At 40.1% G+C, this 27,829-nt stretch overlaps 1 protein-coding gene across 2 annotated transcripts; it reads right to left on the reverse strand.

Annotated features, from left to right (window-relative positions):
- Positions 1-696: 696 nt before the first annotated feature.
- On the reverse strand, positions 697-27,815 carry LOC116308145 (protein PAT1 homolog 1). Of its 2 annotated transcripts, none has more exons than XM_031718531.2 (20): positions 27,756-27,815; positions 27,559-27,661; positions 26,435-26,568; positions 26,102-26,188; positions 25,654-25,743; positions 24,647-24,793; positions 23,943-24,251; positions 23,233-23,386; positions 21,493-21,836; positions 20,761-20,893; positions 15,899-15,996; positions 15,006-15,077; positions 14,560-14,627; positions 13,855-13,941; positions 13,381-13,462; positions 12,802-12,876; positions 5,521-5,658; positions 5,152-5,240; positions 4,548-4,697; positions 697-3,749 (listed from the first exon to the last, which is right to left on the reverse strand). In XM_031718531.2, exons 1-20 carry the CDS (start codon positions 27,792-27,794, stop codon positions 3,713-3,715), a joined length of 2,436 nt encoding a protein of 811 aa, XP_031574391.2. In that variant the 5' UTR covers positions 27,795-27,815; the 3' UTR covers positions 697-3,712. The 2 variants fall into 2 exon arrangements, with proteins under 2 accessions (XP_031574391.2, XP_031574399.2); XM_031718539.2 differs by having other exon boundaries at positions 24,659-24,793; positions 27,756-27,808.
- Between the last annotated feature and the right edge of the window lie 14 nt (positions 27,816-27,829).

A 27,829-nucleotide genomic window follows, 5' to 3' on the forward strand; every position in this document is an offset into this window, starting at 1 on the left:
ATGGCCGCCGTGAAAACCATCAATATGCGGACGCGCATTAAAAAAATATTGCAGAGAGATACTAAGCTGGATCAATAAAAAAGCTTTCGATGTGGCAATACAACAGAGCGTCACGGTCTTCATCGAAAAGCGTAGCCGTATTAGCTATTACGAGGTTGAGTCAAAAAAATTAGGCCGAGCTGGCATTGCAATGCATTGTGGGGCTGTTTTAGGCGACATATTTAAATCCAAGATGGCGTCTATTTCGTCACCTAAGATTGCCCCACAATGCACTGCAATTTCAACTCGACCCAGTTTTTCCCTCAACCTCGGAATGGCTAATAGGCCATTTCACATTTCCCTGCGCCATCTTGAAAGGTGCCTTTGCATCGAAGCGAGAAGAACGGTGAGCTTGCAGTGATAGAGACCTTTCTTTGAAACACTCAGACAATAGTCCCCTTCACAGTTCCCTGCGCCATCTTGAAAAGTAGCCGTGCCTTTGCATCGAAGCGAGACGGAGAGCTTGCAATGATAGAGACATGTGAATAATTGTCCAAGGTGTTAAAAAAGGTCTCTATCATTGCAAGCTCACCGTTCGTCTCGCTTCGATGCAAAGGCACGGCTACCTTTCAAGATGGCGCAGGGAACTGTGAAGGGGACTACTGAAGAACGCTTAGCAAAAATAATGAGAGCGTTTGGTTAACTATCGAATAAAAATTAAAGAAAAAAGTTTATTAATTGCAATTCAAAGTTCTTCTGCATTTGAAATTTAACAGGCATTTTTACAATTCCATCTCTTTTTTTCCCACTCAAGCGTTTTACACTAGCCACTAATTCTATGTTTACTTTCTGATTTATACTCTCACCATTCCATAAGAAAATCTATCACTACTGAAAACTCTTCCTATATCCCTAGCAATAACTGTTTTAGTATTTTTAACACAAGTGAATTTAATAAATAATAAAGAGGGTTTTTTCCTCAAGTTTTATTTATCTCTGCAAGCGGCAAAAGCGTGCGCATTAGCGATATGTTCACCTGTAGGTGAATATAGCAGCGTAAGACGCATATTCACTTGTGCAAAATTACTAATACTACTTTAATTCTGCTTCCGAAGAAATACTGAGCAAACGTATCTCAATATCCATTCTGACCTTGAAAGAACTTGACATGATACATGTAATATCTGCAGGAAAACCTTCAGATATTGCATTTATCATGTCGGATTTACATGATATCATGGATTGGCTGAGGACTCTCGGCCAATGAGAAGCGAGATTGTGAGCAAAATGTAAAAATAATCACTATTTGGGCAAAAATGGTGTCACGTGATCATTCCCGCAAAATGGATAGCAAACGAGTACATATTCGCACTCTAATACAGATCGTTAACAAAGTTTGGAGAAAAAAATATCTGTACATTCGAGCTTGCCATCCAATATGGCGGAAAAGATCACGTGACTTGATAATTTACGTCATCGCCGCCATGTTGGCTAAAAAATGGGACTTCGTTTGCTTCTTTAGGCCTGTGTTAATCTAATTTCCAGGGAAACTCTCAATCAACTATAAAGAATACTGTAAGGTGACTTAATTCTAACACGGTCTTCAGACAAAGCCACCAAATTGTTTCTCTGTAGTGCGTTACTAGAAAAAAGGATTCGTCTACTAAGCTTTGTACAAACTATTATAAATTAGTTCTAGTTGTAAATACGTTAACGACAAAACTATAAGCATGGCAAATAATAGAAATATAAATATAAGAAAAATTATCCGTTATTTGTTCAGGTGAACCATTCTACGATTGGACACTGTGTCATCAATCTGCGTTGATGATGATACGACCCAGGCGACGATAAATGGCTTCAAAACTAGCGAGACATTTATAATTGAGCCTGCGCTTGTGCTGACCAGCAAACATTTGACGCTCGCCAAAGTATGCGCAGTCATGAGGATTTAAGAGATTAGAAAACCAAAAGTACAATCTCGACTGAATAGTCCCCTTCACGGTTCCCTGCGCCATCTTGAAAGGTAGCCGGGCCTTTGCATCGAAGCGAGACGAACGTTGAGCTTGCAATGATAGAGACCTTTTTTAACACCTTGAACAATTCACATGTCTCTATCATTGCAAGCTCACCGTTCGTCTCGCTTCGATGCAAAGGCCCGGCTACCTTTCAAGATGGCGCAGGGAACTGTGAAGGGGACTAATTCCTTTAGTTTTGCGGAAGCTAATTTTTGAAAAGTCTTTTTTCTTTTTTGTTTATTTCGCATCTATTTTTTTGCAGGAAAAAAATATGTTCGTTATGTGGCCATATAAAAGCTATTCTAATCAAATTGATGTTTTAATTCACATTAAAACACTAAAGTATTAGGCCCTGGCTAAACGAGGAAACATGTTTCCCTAAATGTTTCCTAATTAAGGTAGCAAAACTGTCAGGAAACACCGGGAAACAATGTTTCCATGCATTTTGGAAACATAAAATGTTTCTGCCGCACAGCAAAAACATTTTTTGCGTCTTGGAAACAAAATTTGTTGCACGCAGCAATGTTTCGCATGTGGCTAAACTGGGAAATATCGAGGAAACATGCGCGCGATAAACATGTTTCCTCGGTTAGCCAGGACCTTAGCAGCATGTTATGTATTTATTTATTTAATACGCAATTGATATTCATTGGAAATTAAATTTGATTTCCATTCTGCTTTGAATTGGTACTATTTTCTTTCTTTTTATCCCTATAATACGATAATGTTATTGTAGCTGAACTGCATTTGAAATAACTTAATAATTGAAGTGCCATATAACTTCATTTTCCTCTCTTTAGATCAATACGTTTGAGTGGTTTATTGAACGTATCCGTGTGTTTTAGGCCCCGTCCACACGGATTTTTTTTTTTTTTTTTTGCGGATACGAAAATGTTCGCGTCCACACGCAGCGTATTCAAATCGTTTTCGAATCGTTTTCACTGTCCACACGTATCCGGAAATTTCTTGATCCGCCCTGATGCACACTAGTGTCTAGTCCCTTTCAGGGATAGTTTTTCTTATTAAGCATGCGCAAAATCGTGTTTACGTCAGCGTATTCGAAAATTTGCGGATACGACCGTCCACACGTATCCTTATTCGGAGCGTATTAGAAAATTTCCACTCAGTCTGGAGACCGTTTTCGAAAATTTCCGGATACGGATAAAAAAATTTCTGGACACGTGTGGACGCAACCCGTGTCCGCAAAAAAAAAATTTGCGGATACAAAAATTTGGGGATACGTGTGGACGGGGCCTTAGAATTTATATTTCAGATTCAAGGCCCATAGAAATTCTATTTACATCGACAATTTTTTTTTCTCGACGATGGAACCAAATAATTGAAGGAGGAAAAATGATCCGTCGGATCGAAATTGAAGAGTTTAAATCCCCGAATATCATAGCAACCTGTCTTTGCGACACCATTGTGTTAGTGTACACACTGACACTTTGGACGAAGTTGAGTTACAGAATTTCGAGAAACTTCTAAATTATTTTTTCGGCGAAAAAATAAACTGAAGTCATTTGCAGTTTCATCACCATTTTGTGACAACAAAATGACGACGGAAAGAGTTAGAAATTTCCTGAAATAGAGGTACCCCCTATCATTTTCAGAATATTTTTTGTTCAGCATGAGGGAATTTTACTGCATTCTAATCATTTTGAAAGGATTTCTAATCAAACAACTACGTACGTATACACCTCAAACTGTAGAATTCATGATTTAAGCTCTTCTCGCGTTGATAAAGCCAACCTAAAAGCAAAAAAAAAAAGATTGTTAATACAATGAACTTGATTGTATACCTTTTAAAAATACGGCTTGATGAAGGAAAAAATAAACCAATAGCATTTACTAAGGCCTAGGGCAAACGTCGAACTTTCCATGCACCGAAGCACCGAACTTAATTACATCAAAGAATGCCGCCTCATTAATATCATCTGATATCCATTGTTTTTAATGAGTTCGGTGCATGGGAAGTTCGACGTTTGCCCTAGGCCTAAGTAACTGAGGATGCGTCATTTGTATTTTAATTAGCAACAGCCCCACAATGCACTGCCATGCTAACTCGACCCAGTTTTCCTCCCACCTTGGAATGGCTAATAGAGGTTTTGCAGCATCACGTGCCAATCCCCATAATGCTGCTTGGGCTTCCTGTGATTAGATGGCAGAACAATAAAATTCCTTTGCTCTTGGGAAGTGAATTCTTTCTCATGTAAAACGACTGTATTGTTCCTACCATCTAACATGGCTGTCGTCACAAAACCTCTATACACCTATTTCGAAAAAACGTCGGTTGGATATCTGAATTCAGAAATCTGAGACCGATTGGAATTGTGGGGGTCTGAGTGTTTTCTCGTCAAAAATTCAATATACAGTAAACCAGATAGTTTGCCAGCGCAGATCATCGCTCAAAGTTAGTATATCAAGATATTAACTTTTTACGAACTACTTATTAAAACCACAAACAATTTACAGCTTACAACCCACAATTTCTTTCGGTCTCAGATTTCATATGTCCGACCGACAACGTTTTTTGAAATAGGTGAATACCTGTAATGTTCCTGTAGACTGCTCTTGTCATAAGCCACATCACATGAGCCCAGAACAGTAACAAGTGGTGTTACTCCAGACATATTCTTAGCCAGTAGTTTGACTGGAACGTCACTAAATTCCTTTGCTACTTGACTGACTATAGCGTCCCTAAGAGAAACAGAGAGAAAACGCGCTCAACAGATAGTCACTGTAAAACTATGGTAAACTAGTCGCTTTTAGAGCGTGATGCACTCGGGCTTTCACATTTCTCGGCTCTGATGTGTGCTGCGAGCATTCGTTATCACGAATTCAGCGCCAAAGCACATGCACCTTAGAAAACGCCATTTTGTATAAGGTCTCGCATTGAAAGTGCGCAAAGCCCTATTGGGAATATTTATTTTACAGTATGCAATGTTTTTTTTAAACTGACTATATAAACTCACATGCAACGTGCGCAAAGCCTGAATGGGAAAAACATTTTACTCAACGTTTATGAGAATTCTTAAAATGTCTTGCAAGGCGCGCGAAGCACTAATGGGAAATATTTTCTTACGTCAGCAATAAATTATTTTCCAAGCCCGAAGTATTTCAAATGAATATAGCATTACAAAGAAATACTTACCAAGTTTTGGGGTATTCCTCTTTATTATCTGAAGGAAAAGTTGATGAATTTGCCTTCTTCAGCAATGAACTGAGCACAGCGATGCCAAACTGTAAAGCAATACACCACACACAGCGTTATTGAGCTACGGGTTACGTTGCTTCCTATTAGCACATATGGAATCGTACAATCTGCTTTCCCGGCAAAATAGGGCTTTGGTTGACGTCAATCAACAACACACTTCCATGAAATCGTCAACAAAAAAAAATTATTTTCAAGGGTTTTTGGCCGTGAAATGTTATGAATACGCCCATTTCGTGCGTGCGGGAACGAGTGTAAATGAGCCAACTTGGCTACGCCTTTTGAACTAATAAATCATTAGATACTAACCTGATTGGCTAATACTGATGAAAGCGGCGAGGCTGGGTCATTATTACCATAAACTACGTACTTTAGTGACCGGAATACAACCTCTGCTGTTGCCACGTCAACCACTCGTCCCAATGGATTGATAAGAAGTGGAAGAAGCTATGAAGACAGTATTTATACTGTTATAACGGTTTATTAGTATTAGTGATTAAACCCTAGTGCGCACATCGTGGGATCACAATAAGGCGTCATCGTCGTTGCGTAGGAGCATGCGCAGTGGATTCATTTTTCTATAGTAGTCAGCCACCTTAATTGTACACTGTACCTCTAAAGACAGACATCTAGACAACCTCTGGGCTGATCTAAGTCAGGGAACGCCGTTAACTCACAGATAGAACCCTGAAACAACCTCTGGGCTGATCTAAGTCAGGGCACGGCTAACTCACAGATCGAACCCTGAAACAACCTCTGGGCTGATCTAAGTCAGGGAACGCCGTTAACTCACAGCTAGAACCCTGAAACAACCTCTGGGCTGATCTAAGTCAGGGAACGCCGTTAACTCACAGATAGAACCCTGAAACAACCTCTGGGCTGATCTAAGTCAGGGCACGGCTAACTCACAGATCGAACCCTGAAACAACCTCTGGGCTGATCTAAGTCAGGGAACGCCGTTAACTCACAGATAGAACCCTGAAACAACCTCTGGGCTGATCTAAGTCAGGGAACGCCGTTAACTCACAGATAGAACCCTGAAACAACCTCTAGGCTGATCTAAGTCAGGGCACGGCGTAACTCACAGATCGAACCCTGAAACAACCTCTGGGCTGATCTAAGTCAGGGAACGCCGTTAACTCACAGATAGAACCCTGAAACAACCTCTGGGCTGATCTAAGTCAGGGAACGCCGTTAACTCACAGATAGAACCCTGAAACAACCTCTGGGCTGATCTAAGTCAGGGAACGCCGTTAACTCACAGATAGAACCCTGAAACAACCTCTGGGCTGATCTAAGTCAGGGAACGCCGTTAACTCACAGATAGAACCCTGAAACAACCTCTGGGCTGATCTAAGTCAGGGAACGCCGTTAACTCACAGATAGAACCCTGAAACAACCTCTGGGCTGATCTAAGTCAGGGAACGCCGTTAACTCACAGATAGAACCCTGAAACAACCTCTGGGCTGATCTAAGTCAGGGAACGCCGTTAACTCACAGATAGAACCCTGAAACAACCTCTGGGCTGATCTAAGTCAGGGAACGCCGTTAACTCACAGATAGAACCCTGAAACAACCTCTGGGCTGATCTAAGTCAGGGAACGCCGTTAACTCACAGATAGAACCCTGAAACAACCTCTGGGCTGATCTAAGTCAGGGAACGCCGTTAACTCACAGATAGAACCCTGAAACAACCTCTGGGCTGATCTAAGTCAGGGAACGCCGTTAACTCACAGATAGAACCCTGAAACAACCTCTGGGCTGATCTAAGTCAGGGAACGCCGTTAACTCACAGATAGAACCCTGAAACAACCTCTGGGCTGATCTAAGTCAGGGAACGCCGTTAACTCACAGATAGAACCCTGAAACAACCTCTGGGCTGATCTAAGTCAGGGAACGCCGTTAACTCACAGATAGAACCCTGAAACAACCTCTGGGCTGATCTAAGTCAGGGAACGCCGTTAACTCACAGATAGAACCCTGAAACAACCTCTGGGCTGATCTAAGTCAGGGAACGCCGTTAACTCACAGATAGAACCCTGAAACAACCTCTGGGCTGATCTAAGTCAGGGAACGCCGTTAACTCACAGATAGAACCCTGAAACAACCTCTGGGCTGATCTAAGTCAGGGAACGCCGTTAACTCACAGATAGAACCCTGAAACAACCTCTGGGCTGATCTAAGTCAGGGAACGCCGTTAACTCACAGATAGAACCCTGAAACAACCTCTGGGCTGATCTAAGTCAGGGAACGCCGTTAACTCACAGATAGAACCCTGAAACAACCTCTGGGCTGATCTAAGTCAGGGAACGCCGTTAACTCACAGATAGAACCCTGAAACAACCTCTGGGCTGATCTAAGTCAGGGAACGCCGTTAACTCACAGATAGAACCCTGAAACAACCTCTGGGCTGATCTAAGTCAGGGAACGCCGTTAACTCACAGATAGAACCCTGAAACAACCTCTGGGCTGATCTAAGTCAGGGAACGCCGTTAACTCACAGATAGAACCCTGAAACAACCTCTGGGCTGATCTAAGTCAGGGAACGCCGTTAACTCACAGATAGAACCCTGAAACAACCTCTGGGCTGATCTAAGTCAGGGCACGGCTAACTCACAGATAGAACCCTGAAACCACCTCTGGGCTGATCTAAGTCAGGGAACGCCGTTAACTCACAGATAGAACCCTGAAACAACCTCTGGGCTGATCTAAGTCAGGGAACGCCGTTAACTCACAGATAGAACCCTGAAACAACCTCTGGGCTGATCTAAGTCAGGGAACGCCGTTAACTCACAGATAGAACCCTGAAACAACCTCTGGGCTGATCTAAGTCAGGGAACGCCGTTAACTCACAGATAGAACCCTGAAACAACCTCTGGGCTGATCTAAGTCAGGGCACGGCTAACTCACAGATCGAACCCTGAAACAACCTCTGGGCTGATCTAAGTCAGGGCACGGCTAACTCACAGATAGAACCCTGAAACAACCTCTGGGCTGATCTAAGTCAGGGCACGGCTAACTCACAGATAGAACCCTGAAACAACCTCTGGGCTGATCTAAGTCAGGGCACGGCTAACTCACAGATAGAACCCTGAAACAACCTCTGGGCTGATCTAAGTCAGGGAACGCCGTTAACTCACAGATAGAACCCTGAAACAACCTCTGGGCTGATCTAAGTCAGGGCACGGCTAACTCACAGATCGAACCCTGAAACAACCTCTGGGCTGATCTAAGTCAGGGCACGGCTAACTCACAGATAGAACCCTGAAACAACCTCTGGGCTGATCTAAGTCAGGGCACGGCTAACTCACAGATCGAACCCTGAAACAACCTCTGGGCTGATCTAAGTCAGGGCACGGCTAACTCACAGATAGAACCCTGAAACAACCTCTGGGCTGATCTAAGTCAGGGCACGGCTAACTCACAGATAGAACCCTGAAACAACCTCTGGGCTGATCTAAGTCAGGGCACGGCTAACTCACAGATAGAACCCTGAAACAACCTCTGGGCTGATCTAAGTCAGGGCACGGCTAACTCACAGATCGAACCCTGAAACAACCTCTGGGCTGATCTAAGTCAGGGCACGGCTAACTCACAGATAGAACCCTGAAACAACCTCTGGGCTGATCTAAGTCAGGGCACGGCTAACTCACAGATCGAACCCTGAAACAACCTCTGGGCTGATCTAAGTCAGGGCACGGCTAACTCACAGATAGAACCCTGAAACAACCTCTGGGCTGATCTAAGTCAGGGCACGGCTAACTCACAGATAGAACCCTGAAGCAACCTCTGGGCTGATCTAAGTCAGGGCATGGCTAACTCACAGATTGAACCCTGAAACAACCTCTGTGCTGATCTAAGTCAGGGCACGGCTAACTCACAGATAGAACCCTGAAGCAACCTCTGGGCTGATCTAAGTCAGGGCATGGCTAACTCACAGATTGAACCCTGAAGCAACCTCTGGGCTGATCTAAGTCAGGGCACGGCTAACTCACAGATAGAACCCTGAAACAACCTCTGGGCTGATCTAAGTCAGGGCACGGCTAACTCACAGATCGAACCCTGAAGCAACCTATGGGCTGATCTAAATCAGGGCATGGCTAACTCACAGATCGAACCCTGAAACAACCTCTGGGCTGATCTAAGTCAGGGCACGGCTAACTCACAGATAGAACCCTGAAGCAACCTCTGGGCTGATCTAAGTCAGGGCATGGCTAACTCACAGATTGAACCCTGAAACAACCTCTGTGCTGATCTAAGTCAGGGCACGGCTAACTCACAGATAGAACCCTGAAGCAACCTCTGGGCTGATCTAAGTCAGGGCATGGCTAACTCACAGATTGAACCCTGAAGCAACCTCTGGGCTGATCTAAGTCAGGGCACGGCTAACTCACAGATCGAACCCTGAAACAACCTCTGGGCTGATCTAAGTCAGGGCACGGCTAACTCACAGATAGAACCCTGAAACAACCTCTGGGCTGATCTAAGTCAGGGCACGGCTAACTCACAGATAGAACCCTGAAGCAACCTCTGGGCTGATCTAAGTCAGGGCATGGCTAACTCACAGATCAAACCCTGAAACAACCTCTGGGCTGATCTAAGTCAGGGCACGGCTAACTCACAGATCGAACCCTGAAACAACCTCTGGGCTGATCTAAGTCAGGGCACGGCTAACTCACAGATAGAACCCTGAAACAACCTCTGGGCTGATCTAAGTCAGGGCACGGCTAACTCACAGATAGAACCCTGAAGCAACCTCTGGGCTGATCTAAGTCAGGGCACGGCTAACTCACAGATCGAACCCTGAAACAACCTCTGGGCTGATCTAAGTCAGGGCATGGCTAACTCACAGATAGAACCCTGAAACAACCTCTGGGTTGATCTAAGTCAGGGCATGGCTAACTCACAGATTGAACCCTGAAGCAACCTCTGGGCTGATCTAAGTCAGGGCAAGGCTAACTCACAGATTCAACCCTGAAACAATCTCTGGGCTGATCTAAGTCAGGGCACGGCTAACTCACAGATAGAACCCTGAAACAACCTCTGGGCTGATCTAAGTCAGGGCACGGCTAACTCACAGATAGAACCCTGAAGCAACCTCTGGGCTGATCTAAGTCAGGGCATGGCTAACTCACAGATTGAACCCTGAAACAACCTCTGGGCTGATCTAAGTCAGGGCACGGCTAACTCACAGATAGAACCCTGAAGCAACCTCTGGGCTGATCTAAGTCAGGGCATGGCTAACTCACAGATTGAACCCTGAAGCAACCTCTGGGCTGATCTAAGTCAGGGCACGGCTAACTCACAGATAGAACCCTGAAACAACCTCTGGGCTGATCTAAGTCAGGGCACGGCTAACTCACAGATCGAACCCTGAAACAACCTCTGGGCTGATCTAAGTCAGGGCACGGCTAACTCACAGATAGAACCCTGAAACAACCTCTGGGCTGATCTAAGTCAGGGCACGGCTAACTCACAGATAGAACCCTGAAGCAACCTCTGGGCTGATCTAAGTCAGGGCATGGCTAACTCACAGATTGAACCCTGAAACAACCTCTGTGCTGATCTAAGTCAGGGCACGGCTAACTCACAGATAGAACCCTGAAGCAACCTCTGGGCTGATCTAAGTCAGGGCATGGCTAACTCACAGATTGAACCCTGAAGCAACCTCTGGGCTGATCTAAGTCAGGGCACGGCTAACTCACAGATCGAACCCTGAAACAACCTCTGGGCTGATCTAAGTCAGGGCACGGCTAACTCACAGATAGAACCCTGAAACAACCTCTGGGCTGATCTAAGTCAGGGCACGGCTAACTCACAGATAGAACCCTGAAGCAACCTCTGGGCTGATCTAAGTCAGGGCATGGCTAACTCACAGATAAAACCCTGAAACAACCTCTGGGCTGATCTAAGTCAGGGCACGGCTAACTCACAGATCGAACCCTGAAACAACCTCTGGGCTGATCTAAGTCAGGGCACGGCTAACTCACAGATAGAACCCTGAAACAACCTCTGGGCTGATCTAAGTCAGGGCACGGCTAACTCACAGATAGAACCCTGAAGCAACCTCTGGGCTGATCTAAGTCAGGGCACGGCTAACTCACAGATCGAACCCTGAAACAACCTCTGGGCTGATCTAAGTCAGGGCATGGCTAACTCACAGATAGAACCCTGAAACAACCTCTGGGTTGATCTAAGTCAGGGCATGGCTAACTCACAGATTGAACCCTGAAGCAACCTCTGGGCTGATCTAAGTCAGGGCAAGGCTAACTCACAGATTGAACCCTGAAACAATCTCTGGGCTGATCTAAGTCAGGGCACGGCTAACTCACAGATTGAACCCTGAAACAACCTCTGGGCTGATCTAAGTCAGGGCATGGCTAACTCACAGATTGAACCCTGAAACAACCTCTGGGCTGATCTAAGTCAGGGCATGGCTAACTCACAGATTGAACCCTGAAGCAACCTCTGGGCTGATCTAAGTCAGGGCATGGCTAACTCACAGATAGAACCCTGAAGCAACCTCTGGGCTGATCTAAGTCAGGGAACGCCGTTAACTCGCAGATTGAACCCTGAAGCAACCTCTGGGCTGATCTAAGTCAGGGCACGCCGATAACTCACAGATTGAACCCTGAAGCAACCTATGGGCTGATCTAAATCAGGGCATGGCTAACTCACAGATAGAACCCTGAAACAACCTCTGGGCTGATCTAAGTCAGGGCATGGCTAACTCACAGATTGAACCCTGAAGCAACCTCTGGGCTGATCTAAGTCAGGGCATGGCTAAGTCACAGATAGAACCCTGAAGCAACCTCTGGGCTGATCTAAGTCAGGGAACGCCGTTAACTCGCAGATTGAACCCTGAAGCAACCTCTGGGCTGATCTAAGTCAGGGCACGCCGATAACTCACAGATTGAACCCTGAAGCAACCTATGGGCTGATCTAAATCAGGGCACGCCACTAACTCACAGATCGAAATGGAATTTAGCGTAATAGGTTTTTAGGGAGAAGAACCGGAAAGTAAAAAACCCGTCTAATCAAGGGAGATACCTAAAAACTCTACTCACATGTGATGTCGAGTCTAGGAACCGATTCTGAGACCCCACAAGTGAGAGGCGAACGTACTCTACAGCTGTAGCTACCGGCCACACTCGATTTCCACAGATTTCAAAAGACCCTTTTCGAGTTCCAAATTACCGCTGTGTTTCTTGATTACAGACTCATTTACTCAGGCTTAGCCTCGAATCAACGTCTAATTACTCGCAAACACCAACGGTAAAGTAAAGAATGCACAAGTTCAACAATACGAACACTTTAAAACTTGACGGACCTTGACTGGAAAACGTGATTATTCTTCACAAAATCGAAGATAAGTAAATGAGTCCGCAATCAAGAAACACAGCGGTAATTTGGAACTCGAAAAGGGTCTATTCCTCATAGGTGGCATCTCGCTCGGTAATTAAATTATAATATCCAAAACGAATGAAATGAGGGAACCAACGGTATAAAGCCGGAAAATAATCGATCTTTAAACAATTCAATCCACTATATTTGCTTGATCCTTCGGAAAAGGTCTAAAAAAGGCCATACCTCATCTTGGTTGTCTTTCTTTATCACCATGACAATGTTTCTACAAATTGACTGCAAAATAGCTTCTGCCTGGGCCTGTAGCGTAAATACATGTACGTCGTAAGAGGACGATAAGAGACTGAGGTAAAACGGTGGAGAAAGATCCTAGAACGTTTATCCAGCCACCAACCACCAAATTTGCTTATTTTGACCGTTTATATCTCACTTTCCGAAAATTGCGCATGCGCCAAAATATGGATTATGCCAGAGCCCTCGTTCTTCGCCGCAGGCCAGAAGAAACGCAGGCTCTGGGTACGAGATTGGACGGCGTGTCCTTCGTACCAACAAACCAACAATAGCGACGGACCTGCATTTATATTTTCTGATTTGATCCATATCTTCATTTGAGTGTCTAGTCGTTCTAGCGCTTTCGCACTAATCGGGGACTCTTTTCACTCACAAACTACCACTACGTTCAATATACTATGCACACAACGCTCGACTCGCCGTATACGATGTTGAGTTTTAAGACGGGAGGAAACCTGAAAACCCGGATAAAACCCTCATAGCATGAGAGAGAGAACAACGCTTGATCAATACCTGTTTGAAGTAATGTAGTAGTCGACTGATAAGGACTTTTCCTTTGCGAACAGACATCACTTGAATGATTAACTCTGCATCACTGTCAAAATGAGATATGCAGTTAGTATGACGATAGGTTGGATTGATTGGTCAACTTTAGGGCTCGAAATAGCAGCCAAAAGGGCAGGCCAAGTTTTATTACTGGCGGCAGGCTCAAGAAATTTTGAACAGCCAAATGGAAAATAATATGGCAGGGAAAGTTTTGGTCCACCAGAATGATCTGTCCTGCCAAAAAAAAAAAAAAAAAATTCTGGCCATTTTTTTTAATTTTCTTTTTCCAGCCCAATTTTGCAGGATCCTCGTCATGAACGTTGTTACCAGCCTTGAAGTAAATCTTGCCTGAATCCATGTTTTATTATTTTGAACACAACAGTGATTTTTTATATTTGGTGTACGTAGATAGAGGCTCAGTTGAATCTAAAAAATACTTACTTATTGGACAACTCGTCTTGTGCGTTCAACTTCAGTAACTGGAAAAGTTTGTCTACCTTATCCTGCTTTGCCTCCATTATACTATTACTGGAAAACAATTAATGAAATATTCAAAATATTTCCCCTTGACTATATTAGAATGATAATGCAAAAGTTACCCCCTTCCCCCACCCATGTCTGCGCAAAATGTTGCTACCACCTCACACGGTTTTCATCAAAAGTAACAATAATAGCTTAGTAATTTGATAAATGTTCACTTTGTCCCCTGGACTTACAGTGCGAATCAAAAAACTGTTGGCACCTAGAAATATTCTAGAAATGTTCTATTCTTCTTTGGCCAATTAGAATTGATTTTCTAACCACAAGATAACGGAAAGATAACAATAACGCTTCTGATTGGCTATTGAACATTCTTGAAATATTTCTAGGTTCCCACGGTTTTTAGATTCACACTGTAAAAGCATTCCATGATGTTCTCCTATTATTTCAAAACTTAATAAAAACCCTGACCTCAAAAACAAACTTCAAACAAGTTACAGTAATTCATGCGCTGTTGCAGTACTGGCTCTCATTGCTACAGTATACATTAGTTTAGGACTGCAAACTAAACTGCATGCATGCATGTGTTTGTTTAATGTATTATTCTCCACTTTGAGGATTTTTCTCTGATTCTCCCCCAACCCCTGAAAGAGTAACCCCTCTCACCTTTGCTCAGCAGGAGACTCTAGGAGCTTGCTATCAAGATCATCAAGTTGGAGTTGAATATCATATGCCTAGAAAAAAAAAGAGAATGAAATCTTATTAGAATGCTAAGCAATGTTTTCTGTGTTTCTGCAGCCCATGTAACTCAAGATGCTGCTCCTCAGTCTGTGCATTATGTGCATTTGGGTAACACGGTGATGCACCCCCTCTCACCAATGCGACCCGGGTTCAAGCTCCCCCGGTCTCGTATGTGAGCAGCAAGTTGTTTGTTAGTTCTCTCCTGTGCTCAAGGGTTTTTCCTCTGATTTCTCTGGTTTTTCCTCCCTCCACAAAAATCAACTTCTAAATTCTAATTCGATTCGCAAGGCCTGTTAGGCATTAAGCCATCCTTTAACCCATTAGATATTTTTTAGATTATATCGTTAATTTAATGTACATGATGTACATACTTTCTCTATGACTATCATGATCCGGCGGCGACGTCTTGTCTCTTTAATTGAAGAACCTTGGGTTCCTTTTTCCTTAAAAAGGGGGGAAAAGGGGAAAAAAAAGGGGTACGTCAATGAATCAGTAACAGAGTTAAGAAATGAAGCTAGTTAGGGTAGAAAATACTGGCCGATCAACCAGTCCACCAGCCAAGAAATAAATGGATCAATAAATTAATGACCACCTCACCAAATAACCAATCAATAAGCTTGAAGCGAGATGACGTTTTACCCCTGTCTATAGACCATAATCCTTTTCACATTGCTTTTGTTCTTTAATTATGACTATTGTTCCTGTATTCTGTAAGGAATCAAAAATTTTAATATGGAAGAATTTTAAAAACTATTATGGTATAGAGTCGGGGGTAAAACGTCATCTCGCTTCAGACTTCTTAACCAACCAAACAACCGACCAACCAAACAAACAAACAAACAAATAAGGATAACAGGGGTGCTTATATACCTTTTCCCTGAAAAAAACCCTGAAATTCCTGTTGCCACACAAATGGTATGTGTCAACCCAATCAGAAAGTTTTTGTAAAACTTAACATTCAGATAGAGGTACATGTAATTCACATTTCCCACTCTTTTTGCTTATTCTGGTAGATGTGTGTACCATTTGTCAAGTCAATTGAAAGTTTCCTACTCTGTTCTTACTACAGTATTAACAAACGAATTTCCAGCCCGATGATGGTAGGCATTCCACTTAAACCAACCAAGCAGTATAGACATGAGGTTACTATTTTATGTAATCAGAACCATCACACGCAGTACCGTCATGGTCACGGCTCAGCTCCAGCAATGAGCATTGCTGTTACTGTCATAATACATTTGCCCTATAATTACTGTTACTTTACCTGGTCCAAATCTTTGTAATTATTGGGTACTTGGACCATTTCTCGCGGATGAGATATGTGTGATGCTGATACTTTACCCAAGGTATTCTGGAAATCCACTGAAAAAATAGTGAAAAATAATAATAATAAATAATAATTATTGTGCATGGATGAAATTTAAGTCTAGCTTTCCTGGGTTGACAATATAAAGGATCATGATGGAGGTACAGCAGGCCGTTATGGGATTTATTGAGCGTGGTACAAATGAAGCAATCCTCCTCCTCATTTGTTTCCAATCCCTACACCAATGTAGCTGTCTGAATCATTTTAATTTATACTCCAGTTTTCAATTCTCTATTGCTCAGTATTAGTCTTGATTTTGTGCAAAAAATTCACGTTCCAGTGAAGGTCCATGAAATTTTTAAGTAAGTGTTTGTATTGTTGGATTGTGCATTTTTTACTTAACTGTTGGTAATAATTTGTGAATATTTTATTGCTGAAATGAAGCTAACCCTGAGTAAATGAGTCTGTAATAAGGGAAGAATTACCATTTTTAAATACTTTTAAATACTATCAAATACTATCAAATACTATCAAATACTATCAAATACTATCAAATACTATCAAATACTATCAAATACTATCAAATACTATCAAATACTATCAAATACTATCAAATACTATCAAATACTATCAAATACTATCAAATACTATCAAATACTATCAAATACTATCAAATACTATCAAATACTATCAAATACTATCAAATACTATCAAATACTATCAAATACTATCAAATACTATCAAATACTATCAAATACTATCAAATACTATCAAATACTATCAAATACTATCAAATCCTATCAAATCCTATCAAATCCTATCAAATCCTATCAAATCCTATCAAATCCTATCAAATCCTATCAAATCCTATCAAATCCTATCAAATCCTATCAAATCCTATCAAATCCTATCAAATCCTATCAAATCCTATCAAATCCTATCAAATCCTATCAAATCCTATCAAATCCTATCAAATCCTATCAAATCCTATCAAATCCTATCAAATCCTATCAAATCCTATCAAATCCTATCAAATCCTATCAAATCCTATCAAATCCTATCAAATCCTGTTAAATCCTGTTAAATCCTGTTAAATCCTGTTAAATCCTGTTAAATCCTGTTAAATCCTGTTAAATCCTATGAAATCCTATTAAATCCTATCAAATACTATCAAATACTATCAAATACTATCAAATACTATCAAATACTATTAAATACTATAGGAAAATTCATTGGCTGACGAGGGAATTCCAAGTTGAATTCACGAGAAAAGGCGATATTGCACGAGTCGCGAAGCGACGAGTGCGATATCGCCTTTTCGAGTGAATTCAACTTGGAATTCCCGAGTCAAGCCAATGAATTTTCCTTGAATCCCATGACACTATTCAATCTAAGCGAACATAAAGAAGAAAAAAGAAAAAAATCGTGCGAGTTCAAGAAAACCTTGGCCCACGAAGGAAACCATTCTGATGCCATCCTCCCAACCAATAGGAATTCTGCTCAAAGGTGAGCGTTTGATCTTTTGGTTTGAACCTCGTGGCGAGCAGAATAATATTTGCTGTGGGAAAAACTAACTGTTTATTCTCAAAAATCTCCTTCGCTGAAATACTTCCTTTAATCTGTTACAACAATAATGACTTTTTCTCGTCTTGATCGAAATCTAAGGCAGTTCAGCAGTCTAAATGTGCGAAAATGTCATGCAAAACAAAGAAGCTAACTGGTGAGTACACAAAACTTTTAAGACTTTTCTCTGAATTACACAATCAATTACTAAATAGACTAAATAGACTAAATGAAATCAAAATAAGCAAATTCCTTTTTCTTCTTCTTTTTCTTTTTTTACTGTTGTGTAGCTCAGTTAGTGTTGGATGAAGAAAGAGCTAGCGATGGACACCAGCCTGTAGATTGATGGAAATATTCACCGGTGAGTTGTTAAATGTGACTCCGGTAAACAGTCCACTTACGGCTCCACTCAACTCAAGACCATTATAAGGGGCTTCGGCAGCTTTACTTGTTTGGTTCGCCTGACGACCTTCTACATTGGCAGATATTTCATTCAAAGTATTTCTTGCTGGTGATCTTGAACTTTCAACTACTGACGTACTGACCGTACTACTACTTTGACTGCAAGGAGAAAATCCAGCCAGCTTGTGGGACATTTTGCGTTGTTTTTCCAATGGGTTATGGCTGTAACTCGATATCGATTCTGGATTAGCATGGCCAGTCAATTCTGAAATTTCAAGCGGGTCGAAATCTTATCGCAAGGCTTGGATTGCTGTTTTACGGCCACACGAATTCGTACATTTGCCTTCTAGGGAAGCTATGTCGGCAATCTTCTTCATCATCTTAGACAAGGTGTTTATTCCAACCGGTGACATTTTATACCACACTTCAGATGTTGGCTTGTCAATTGGACTTAAGAACAGATTTTTTGGGACTTGTTCACCTTTTGGTCGATGCTCCAAGTACTCAACGAAAGCACGGTATGGATCGCGTTCGCCGCCATTGGTCCTCCATATTTTATTGTTGTACTTTCTTGTTCTTTTCCTGCTATTCTCGTCTCCTTGGCGGTTCTTGGTTTGGCGCTCTTTGTACTCTATGAAGTACTCTGTGATGGTAAAATCATCAATCGTACAGTCGTACTGCTCTTGGAAAGCCCTCATTCCCAGATGAGTGACATTATTCCACCAAACAAGATGGAGGAGAGATCTTGAAGTGTGCAAGCCTAAAGCACCTGAAGACCACATTTTCTTGACTTCATTCTCTTCTAACGACCTGGCAGCATTTGGCTTTGTCCCTAAGCCTTTCTTCTTGAGATCTTTTTTCTTCATTGACAGCATTGTTGCGACCTCTTCAAACTCTACATCTGCTTCTTTATCGATGTCGAAGTTGTCGGGGGAAGGAGGACATGGCCGCTCAAGGAAAAACCTTCGCAGACCGTTGCGATACGTCTGAAGAGAACCTGGCTCATATTCTTTGCCCTTGTTATCTTTGGTTGTCTGGCGTATTTCTAGAAAGAAATGCTTCAAAAGGTAAGGTGCTTCTTTCTTTGATATCTGGTTTAAGTCGACTTCTTTCTTATATTTTTCTCTGTACCATGACTGAAAACGGCGTACAGATGTAGTTGTGCTTTTCTTCGTGTTTGCCGCGACCAAATTCTCTTTAAACTCCAGGATTTCTTCATCTGTGTACTCGACAATAGTAGAATTTTCATCGGTTGACTTGGGGCAGACAGACTTTTCGGTACTTTTCTCGGTATCCCTGACAATTTTTTCGCTTATTGTCTTTTCTTTCCAGGATGAAGTTGATGCTGCCTCCATATTGGCAACTTTTCTCTTTATTTCTGTTGTTGCAAGCGTTAATGGTTTTCTCAACTTTTGTATCTCAGCGTCTAGCTGAATACTAAAATTTGGGAACTCAATTTTTGCAACTTTCAAACTAAACAAAACAAAGATAGTGTGACAGACGAAAATCTTTGTATTTTGAGGTGAATGCGAGAACAACAACAACAACTCGCGGGATCCCTATATATCGTGGTATTCAGCTTTTCAAACCATGGTATTCCACGCTAAATACCCACTCTCGGTAGCCAATCAGCGCGCGAGATTGAATAGTGTCATGGGATTCTATCAAATACTATTAAATACTATCAAATACTATCAAATACTATCAAATACTATCAAATACTATCAAATACTATCAAATACTATCAAATACTATCAAATACTATCAAATACTATCAAATACTATCAAATACTATCAAATACTATCAAATACTATCAAATACTATCAAATACTATCAAATACTATCAAATACTATCAAATACTATCAAATACTATCAAATACTATCAAATACTATCAAATACTATCAAATACTATCAAATACTATCAAATACTATCAAATACTATCAAATACTATCAAATACTATCAAATACTATCAATACTATCAAATACTATCAAATACTATCAAATACTATCAAATACTATCAAATACTATCAAATACTATCAAATACTATCAAATACTATCAAATACTATCAAATACTATCAAATACTATCAAATACTATCAAATACTATCAAATACTATCAAATACTATCAAATACTATCAAATACTATTAAATACTATTAAATACTATCAAATACTATCAAATACTATTAAATACTATTAAATACTATCAAATACTATCAAATACTATTAAATACTATTAAATACTATTAAATACTATTAAATACTATTAAATACTATTAAATACTATTAAATACTATTAAATACTATTAAATACTATTAAATACTATTAAATACTATTAAATACTATTAAATACTATTAAATACTGTTAAATACTATTAAATACTATTTTTAATTAAAATTAACAACAACAACAACAATAATAATAATAGGCTTAATTTTTTATTTTATAGAGGGTAAACACATAACAGTAGTTCAAAACACTGATAACTCTGTGGCCCTCAAGTCTAAAAATAGATAGATAAAATAATATAGCTAATGATAAAAATTATGTATGTACCTACTTGCAAGAACGTTGCCATACGAAAATAGAACACCAGTGACCCAACGGGATAGGAGTTACATTAAAACACAAAAAACAAAAGAAGATCACTGAAGCTGAACTTTTCTTTTGTCCTTCAATGCACTCCCCCCCCCCCCCCCCCACCAAATCACCAACGCTCCAACATCGCATGACAACGCTCTCGCAACCAGGTGTATACAGACTAAACTAACATTAACATGAATTCTATACTAAACACTCCACTTATCAGTAGAGCACAGGAAGTTATGTAATGTATATGTACTCACATGGTTTGTAATGTCTCTCCTCACGATCAAACTGAGGCAAGGCCATTTGTTGAGTCTGTCCTCCAGTGTACTGAAATTCTACACCTTCTCCTCGTTTGGCTCTTTCTTTAGCTCGCTTCCTACTTTCATGCGTCTATTTTTAACAGAATTCATCTTATGAGTCATAGGTGGTGATTACACTTTTAAGAGACGCTTTATGAAAGATAAGGTATACAAACACTGGAGGATAAGGTACATGTACACTGGCATGGCTCAGGTTAAGGTTAAGGTAAACTTTATTTAGGCACGGTGGCCCATTCAGCAACTAGGCTGGTATCCAGAGGGGCCCCGCTCACTCACGGATTGACACACTGAAACAATCACCTGTCGACTGTCTGTTGACCCTCTGTTGCACGTTTGACGACCATTTGTCACCTGTTTGTCTGACCAACAGCTGACCAACAGTTGGTCTACTTGCTGATCCATACCCTGAAACAACCTCTTGGCTGATCAAAGTCAGGGCATGGCTAGCTCACAGATCAAACCCTGAAACAACCTCATGGTTGTTCAATCAAAGTCAGTGCACTGCTAACTCACAGATAGAACCCTGAAACAACCTCTGGGCTGATCAATGTCAGGGCATTGCTAACTCACAGTTTGAAACCTGAAACAACCTCGGCACTAATCAAAGTCAGGGCACAGCTAACACACAGATGGATACACTGAAACATATTCAGCTAGAAACTATCTTACCTGAAAATAATAATCATCCATGTTTGGGTTGCTGCTGGTTAGCTGCAGTAATTGTATCTTGATAATCCATTCCTTTTCCTTTCTAGTCATCAGCCCAGCATAGCGATCCTTATTATTCAAGTTCTCATCAGCTGTCAAAATACTGTGGATCTTTTTTTCCAGATCTGTAGGTTGATGCTGGTTTTGCTGCTGTTGTTGTTGGTGCTGTTTAGGGTAGTTGTTGTACCGTTGATTCATGTATCTGTTATCAGGGTAAGGAGAACGCATGTTGGGGTTTTGATAGTTGCTCGGTGGTGTGGAGAACCTGGGTTGATTAGGAAGTCCAAGTCGACGCATCAAGTGAGCTATAAAAAAGAATAAGAAATTTTCATACAGTATATAGAGGATATTACATGGTGGCACAAAGATATGAAGTTAATCTTTAAGTGGTAAAAAAAAATTTATTCTTATGTGACATTGTGAAAGAATGAAAGAATAGAGTAATCAAGTGACACCACACCGCCGCGACGCATGAGCTCATGTTCCGTAACGTTGCCTTCACTCGAAACAATTTTATTCTTAACTCAATATACATTGTACGATGTACTTTATCGTTTACTGTACCATTGCTACCTATCTACGATACATATCCATAATACTCTCATATACCTCTCGTACGCTCAACTTTTCCAATCACCCACTGCCTTAATATTTATTTATTTTATGCTATTTATTTATATCTTTCTCATCATTCTTCTTCAATCATTTTTCACATACGTTCCCTCCCCCCCCCCCCCCCCTCCCCACCACTTCCCCCTTTGCTTGAGTCCGAATACCTGTGTCAAACATAGTGTTTGTCGGGTTTTTAATACCTGATGAATCTATGTTTTTAAATCTTTAAGTGGTAAAAAAAAATTTTATTCTTATGTGACATTGTGAAAGAATGAAAGAATAGAGTAATCAAGTGATGATATCACAAAGATTAATCATCGCTTGATCTTATTGTTGGTTAACAATTTCAATAGACAATCAGAAAAGACATTTACAAACTAAATTTGTATTTTAACTAAATTTCCGAATACCTGTGTCAAACATAGTGTTTGTCGGGTTTTTAATACCTGATGAATCTATGTTTTTAAATCTTTAAGTGGTAAAAAAAAATTTTATTCTTATGTGACATTGTGAAAGAATGAAAGAATAGAGTAATCAAGTGATGATATCACAAAGATTAATCATCGCTTGATCTTATTGTTGGTTAACAATTTCAATAGACAATCAGAAAAGACATTTACAAACTAAATTTGAAGAGAATTATAGACAAATATCAGCTGAGATATATATTTCGTTTGAATGAATAATTACCCCATAACAAATCACTGTATTTTTGACTTAGTTTAAAACGTTTTGAACTAAGTCAAAAATACAGTCATCTGTATTAGGTAATTATATATTCTTAAATGGTCATATCTCAGCTAATATATGTATTTGACCGATCCTCTTCAAAATTTGTAATGATTAAAGTCAAAATTCATTTTTTTGTGACCTCACACTCTATACTAAGATACATGTATATGCATCAATAGACCTATCCCGAATTCGCTTGACTGACCATGAAACAATGGTTTGAAGTCGAGACTGAACTTGATTCTTTTATTCATCAAGTTCAACCTCGACTTGAAACCATTGTTTCATGACCAGTCAAGCGAATTTGGGATAGGTCTATTATCCCAATCATTGGTGGCATCAAAGTCATCATCTTACCAGGATCAGAACGCATCTTTCCAAACAATTGGTTTTGCATGCGAGGTGGTGGAGTTCCCGGATAACCTTGCCTGTGGCCCATACCAGGTGGAAGTGGCTGTTTGTTGTACATCTGCTGGTTCTGGAACATCTGAGGGGTCCTTGGAAATGGCCTCTAATAATATAAAATATAATATATTGAAATTGTGAATCTTCAATTTTATGTAACGTTGAAACATCATTGAGGTTTAATTGTTATGCAGATTTTACAGACATCCAAACGCAGTCATGACACTGAAAGACATATTCCAGAACAATCACATTGTGTGAGAATATAGTCTCCATCCAATGAAATAATAATAATAATAATAATAATATTAATAATAATAATAATAGTTTATTTCTCCACATAACGCTTAAAAGCATTTACCATACTCATTTATAATAATATGCACGGATGCAAATATATATAAATATATAAAATCCTATATAAAATACCCAAAGCATGGCATGAACATTGGACAGACATGGACAGACATGGACAGACCAGGGTCACAGCACTGCCAGACCAATCATATTGGGCAAGTAAAAAAAACAGCCAATTAAAATCCTAGAAAACATCGAAGTCGCAGCACGGCAAGCCTACAGTACTGCACAGAGCTTTTCATTCATAGTCTTACGAAAACTGCTCTAGAATTATAAAATAAATGAATATATTTTTCATTACATACCAAACCAGGTCCAGGTGAGGAAGCTCTGGGATAAATTTGAGATGCATGTTGTGGAAACCGCATTGGAGGATACCCATGGAGTACCTGAGGTGACCTCATCATTGGGGGTGGGGGCAGACCTGGGGGTGGACGACCAATCATTGAAGGGCGTGGTGTTTCTTGCTGGCCCATGGAATGAGGGCTCTCATTTGTGAACTCTTTTTCTAAATCCTCCAGTCGAATTGCAGTTGTGGGAACTTTCTTTGTAAAGCTGCTTGGTGGGAGAAGATTTTCAGTTGGCTTCGGCAGAGCTTCAATAATGGCGTCATCCTGAAAATGCCACAAGATCTTAAATATCATCTATTAAAGATGTGGGCAACAGCAATACTTTGATTTTCTGTTGATTTGATTTGATTCTTTTCTTTGTTATAGTAGAATCTATAAAATTACCTTTTTTAAACTAATAATCAATGAATAATTATCAATGAACAATTATCTATTAATTGTTAAAGTAAAGGACAAAAGTTTTTCTACGGTTCTGCATGGACCCCTCTCACAGGTACTATTGCCAGCGTGAGACCCTGAAAAACTTCTGGTCTGTACTCTACAATTTTCTAAAAAAAACCTATGAAGTTGCAGATTAAGGCCCAAATATTGAATTTGAGGGAAACTATATACAGTAAGATAAAGGTTTGTGTCCGGAACACACTTTCAGCATTTATTACCGTGCCTCTCACCTCAAATGCTGGTGAGTATGGTCGCCTGTTTGGTTTCTTATCACTACTCTGAACACTCTTTGGAGTGGCATTAGCTGTTTCCTTGAAAATTTGTGAATGGTCAGGTGAAGCCCAGATATTCGTAGCTGGATTTATCTAAAGTAAAGAAATGTCAACAGAAGTTAATAGTGATAATCACTTTTTACAAACATTGACCTAAGGAATCTTCTCTCATTCAAATTTGCCAACCATTAAAACAAAAGATATCTTTGTTTCAGTAGCCAATAGATTTCTGGTTGGTACATTAATAACAATAGGTGACCTCAGTTCAAACTCCGCTATACCTGTACAAAAAAACTTGTTATCGCTAATCACCATTGCAGGTACAGCAGTGGTACAGCTCAATGGGGTTGAACTGAAAGCATGTGAAGGTGATTGGCAACCTTCTATACAGTTAATGTGTGACCCCAGAGCACAGCTCTAACAAGTTTGAATAGGGCGTTTGCATGATGGCATCATTTGACTCCCATTACCAAGATGCTTCGCAAATTTTCTTTCTTATTCAAATTTGTACTCCCTCATCAGAATAGTAAGATAATTGGTGCTAATTAACTGAACAAAAGAAAGTGTGCAGGGGAGTCTGGTAGCAAAGGTCAATGACACCATCATGCAAACCTGCTATTACTGTAGTTAGAGTTCATTTTGCAAAGAGGGAGGATAAACCTCACTCGCATGAGATCATACACCCTTCTCATAATGGATGACGAGTACACAAAAACGAGGTCACCCAGTCATCTTGCAAGACTAAGCTTTTGCTCTTTCAAAATAAAGGTGGATAGCAGGAATTCAGGTCAAAAAGAAGGGCCGATTTCTATACTTTTCTTCTATAAGTGCATTTCATGTGTTTTTATATGTAAACTAATGACTGGGTGACCTTGTTTTCGTGCACTTGTCAACCATTATGAGAAGGGTGTATACCAAAATCATTATACAAAGCCTGCAGCTATTTTGTTTACCAAGTCATGAAGGGAGTCTGATGATGTTGGGCTAGACAAAGGAGATGATCCATCCCATGCTGATGAAATTACTGATGGGGCTGGAATATCCTGATCACAAAACAATAATAGCATAATAGTCAACAAAAAATGACAATAACCGAAACAACTGCTGCAGCAGCAACACTCAATGGTAAAAAATAGCAACAGCAGCAGTATTAACAAATGAGAATAGCAAGCTAACAACAACTGCAGCAACAACAGCACCATTAACAACTACAATACAGTAGCAGCAGGACCAATAATAGCATAAGCAACAACAAAAAATACATGTAGCAGCAGCAACCAGAGCAACAACACCAGCAGCAGCAGTAAACCACAACAAAAAACAAAAGACAATATTACAATCTGCAATCAACACTCCTGAGATAGCGCAGTACATACAGTATTGTATGTGTCTATTTAATACCTTATAACCAGTTGCGGCATAGGCTTTATTAGGTTCTTCTAAATCATCCTCATCAACCAGTTTAGCCAAACACTGTTCAAGAATTTCCTGAAAAAGATGTAACCCCTTTTTTATCATTCTTTTCTTTATACCAACACTCAGGGTGTTACTGTAAAAATAACTTAGGAGAAGGAGCTTCCTTTGTAATTAAGGGGCGTTAAAAGAGGACAACTTGTTTACCAGTTTAATTACTGTCAAGTACGTGTAATACTCTCTAAACAAAGTAGAATTATTTCTTTATTAATGATTACTGACTATCATTAATAGAATTTTGGACATTATTATACAGTGTACCTCTTCCTCTTCTAAGTTGGTATCATCGTCTGCCTTGAGTTTCTTTATAGACAGCTCATCATTCCATGCTGGTTTGTCCTCCCCATGCAGATCTAGTCCTGCTAGTTTACGGTGGGCTTCTTCCCAATCATCCACTACAAACAAATAATAGCGACAATTACGTGATATCAACTTGATGAAACCTTGAAATACTGTAGCCTCTGAGCTGAACACTATAACTTTACCTGTAATTTTAACTGGGTGACAGTTTAATAGAGTTAAAACACTACAGTATAGAGGATTTGCACCATCACATGATGGCAGCCATGACAGGGGACAGGAACAATTGATTCTGGTGTATTCTGATTTACATTAGAAAGGATTCAGTTTCCCAGGGGGAAAAAGACTCTATTGTTGTTCCCCCTGTCATGGCTACCATCTCATGATGATGCAAAGCCTCTACATGTATCAAACTAGTTTTATATATTAAGACGACCTTATGTGTCCAAAAAGATGTCTATATACTTAATAACTAGTTTTAATTATTTTGTTTATTTTACAAAATAAAAGATTTATAAAGCTGGATTTAGCTATTAAGTTAAGATTCTGTTTCGTTTTATAAGATACTGTACTGCATAAAAGGCATTCTATCCGATACTTGGAAAACATTATCCATTAGCAATTCCATTATATTAAGCAAATACTGGATAATTTTGTCGTTAAATAGTAAATTGAAGTTTGGAATAACAACGAAATCTTTATAGTAAAAGAGACGTCAAATAGTTGAACAAAGTTTATCATTCCAGGCTTCAAAAGAAAGGTTTTCGTGCGCAGATCAAATTGTACAAGAAAAAATTCAAAACTGAAATTGAAACTGAAATAGAGTGGTGTGTTCAAGAGAAAAAAAAACATAAATGAATAAGCTTAAGCTCCCAAAAGAAAGAGAAATATTTGAAATCACTTCTGAAATTATACTGAGATTCATGGTTTCGTCAAGTGGAACTCTATGATAACAAATAAACCTTTTTAACTACGAGTACAGTAAATTTTAACAAACAATGTTTAGAAAATAAGTTCATCGTTCCCTAATAGTATATAAAAGGTTGAATTTAAGTCTATAAAGAAGAGAAAAATTCAAGTCTTACCCGAAGCACCAGTTCCAAATGTATCATCATTCAAGAGGTCGATGTCATCTTCCAAATTCGCTAAACTCGGGTCAACAACGGCTAAATCCTCGTCCTCATAAGACTGAATGTAAAATATAGAAAAGTTCATTGATGTATCTAGCAGTATGAGATAAAAGGGAGCATTTTTAGGGAGTTAAAGTGTGTGTAAAACTTACGGGTATCTGAGTGTTGAATCCAAAGAATGAATCCGCCATGTTGACATGTTGAATATGACGAACTACGCATGCGT

This window comes from Actinia tenebrosa, unplaced genomic scaffold (genome assembly GCF_029948245.1).
Source record: "Actinia tenebrosa isolate PJP-AT-01 unplaced genomic scaffold, QUT_ActTen_1.0 PGA_scaffold16__25_contigs__length_10494907, whole genome shotgun sequence".
Lineage (NCBI taxonomy): Eukaryota > Metazoa > Cnidaria > Anthozoa > Actiniaria > Actiniidae > Actinia > Actinia tenebrosa.

Excerpts from the sequence above, each read along its gene's own strand:
- LOC116308145 (XM_031718531.2), bottom strand. The coding sequence starts at position 27,794 with ATGGCGGATTCATTCTTTGGATTCAACACTCAGATACCC. Across the intron at positions 26,569-27,558 it reads ATTTGGAACTGGTGCTTCGG|TGGATGATTGGGAAGAAGCC; the intron begins GTAAGACTTGAA and ends ATTTGTTTGTAG. Across the intron at positions 15,997-20,760 it reads GGAGAGACATTACAAACCAT|TGGATTTCCAGAATACCTTG; the intron begins GTGAGTACATAT and ends CTATTTTTTCAG.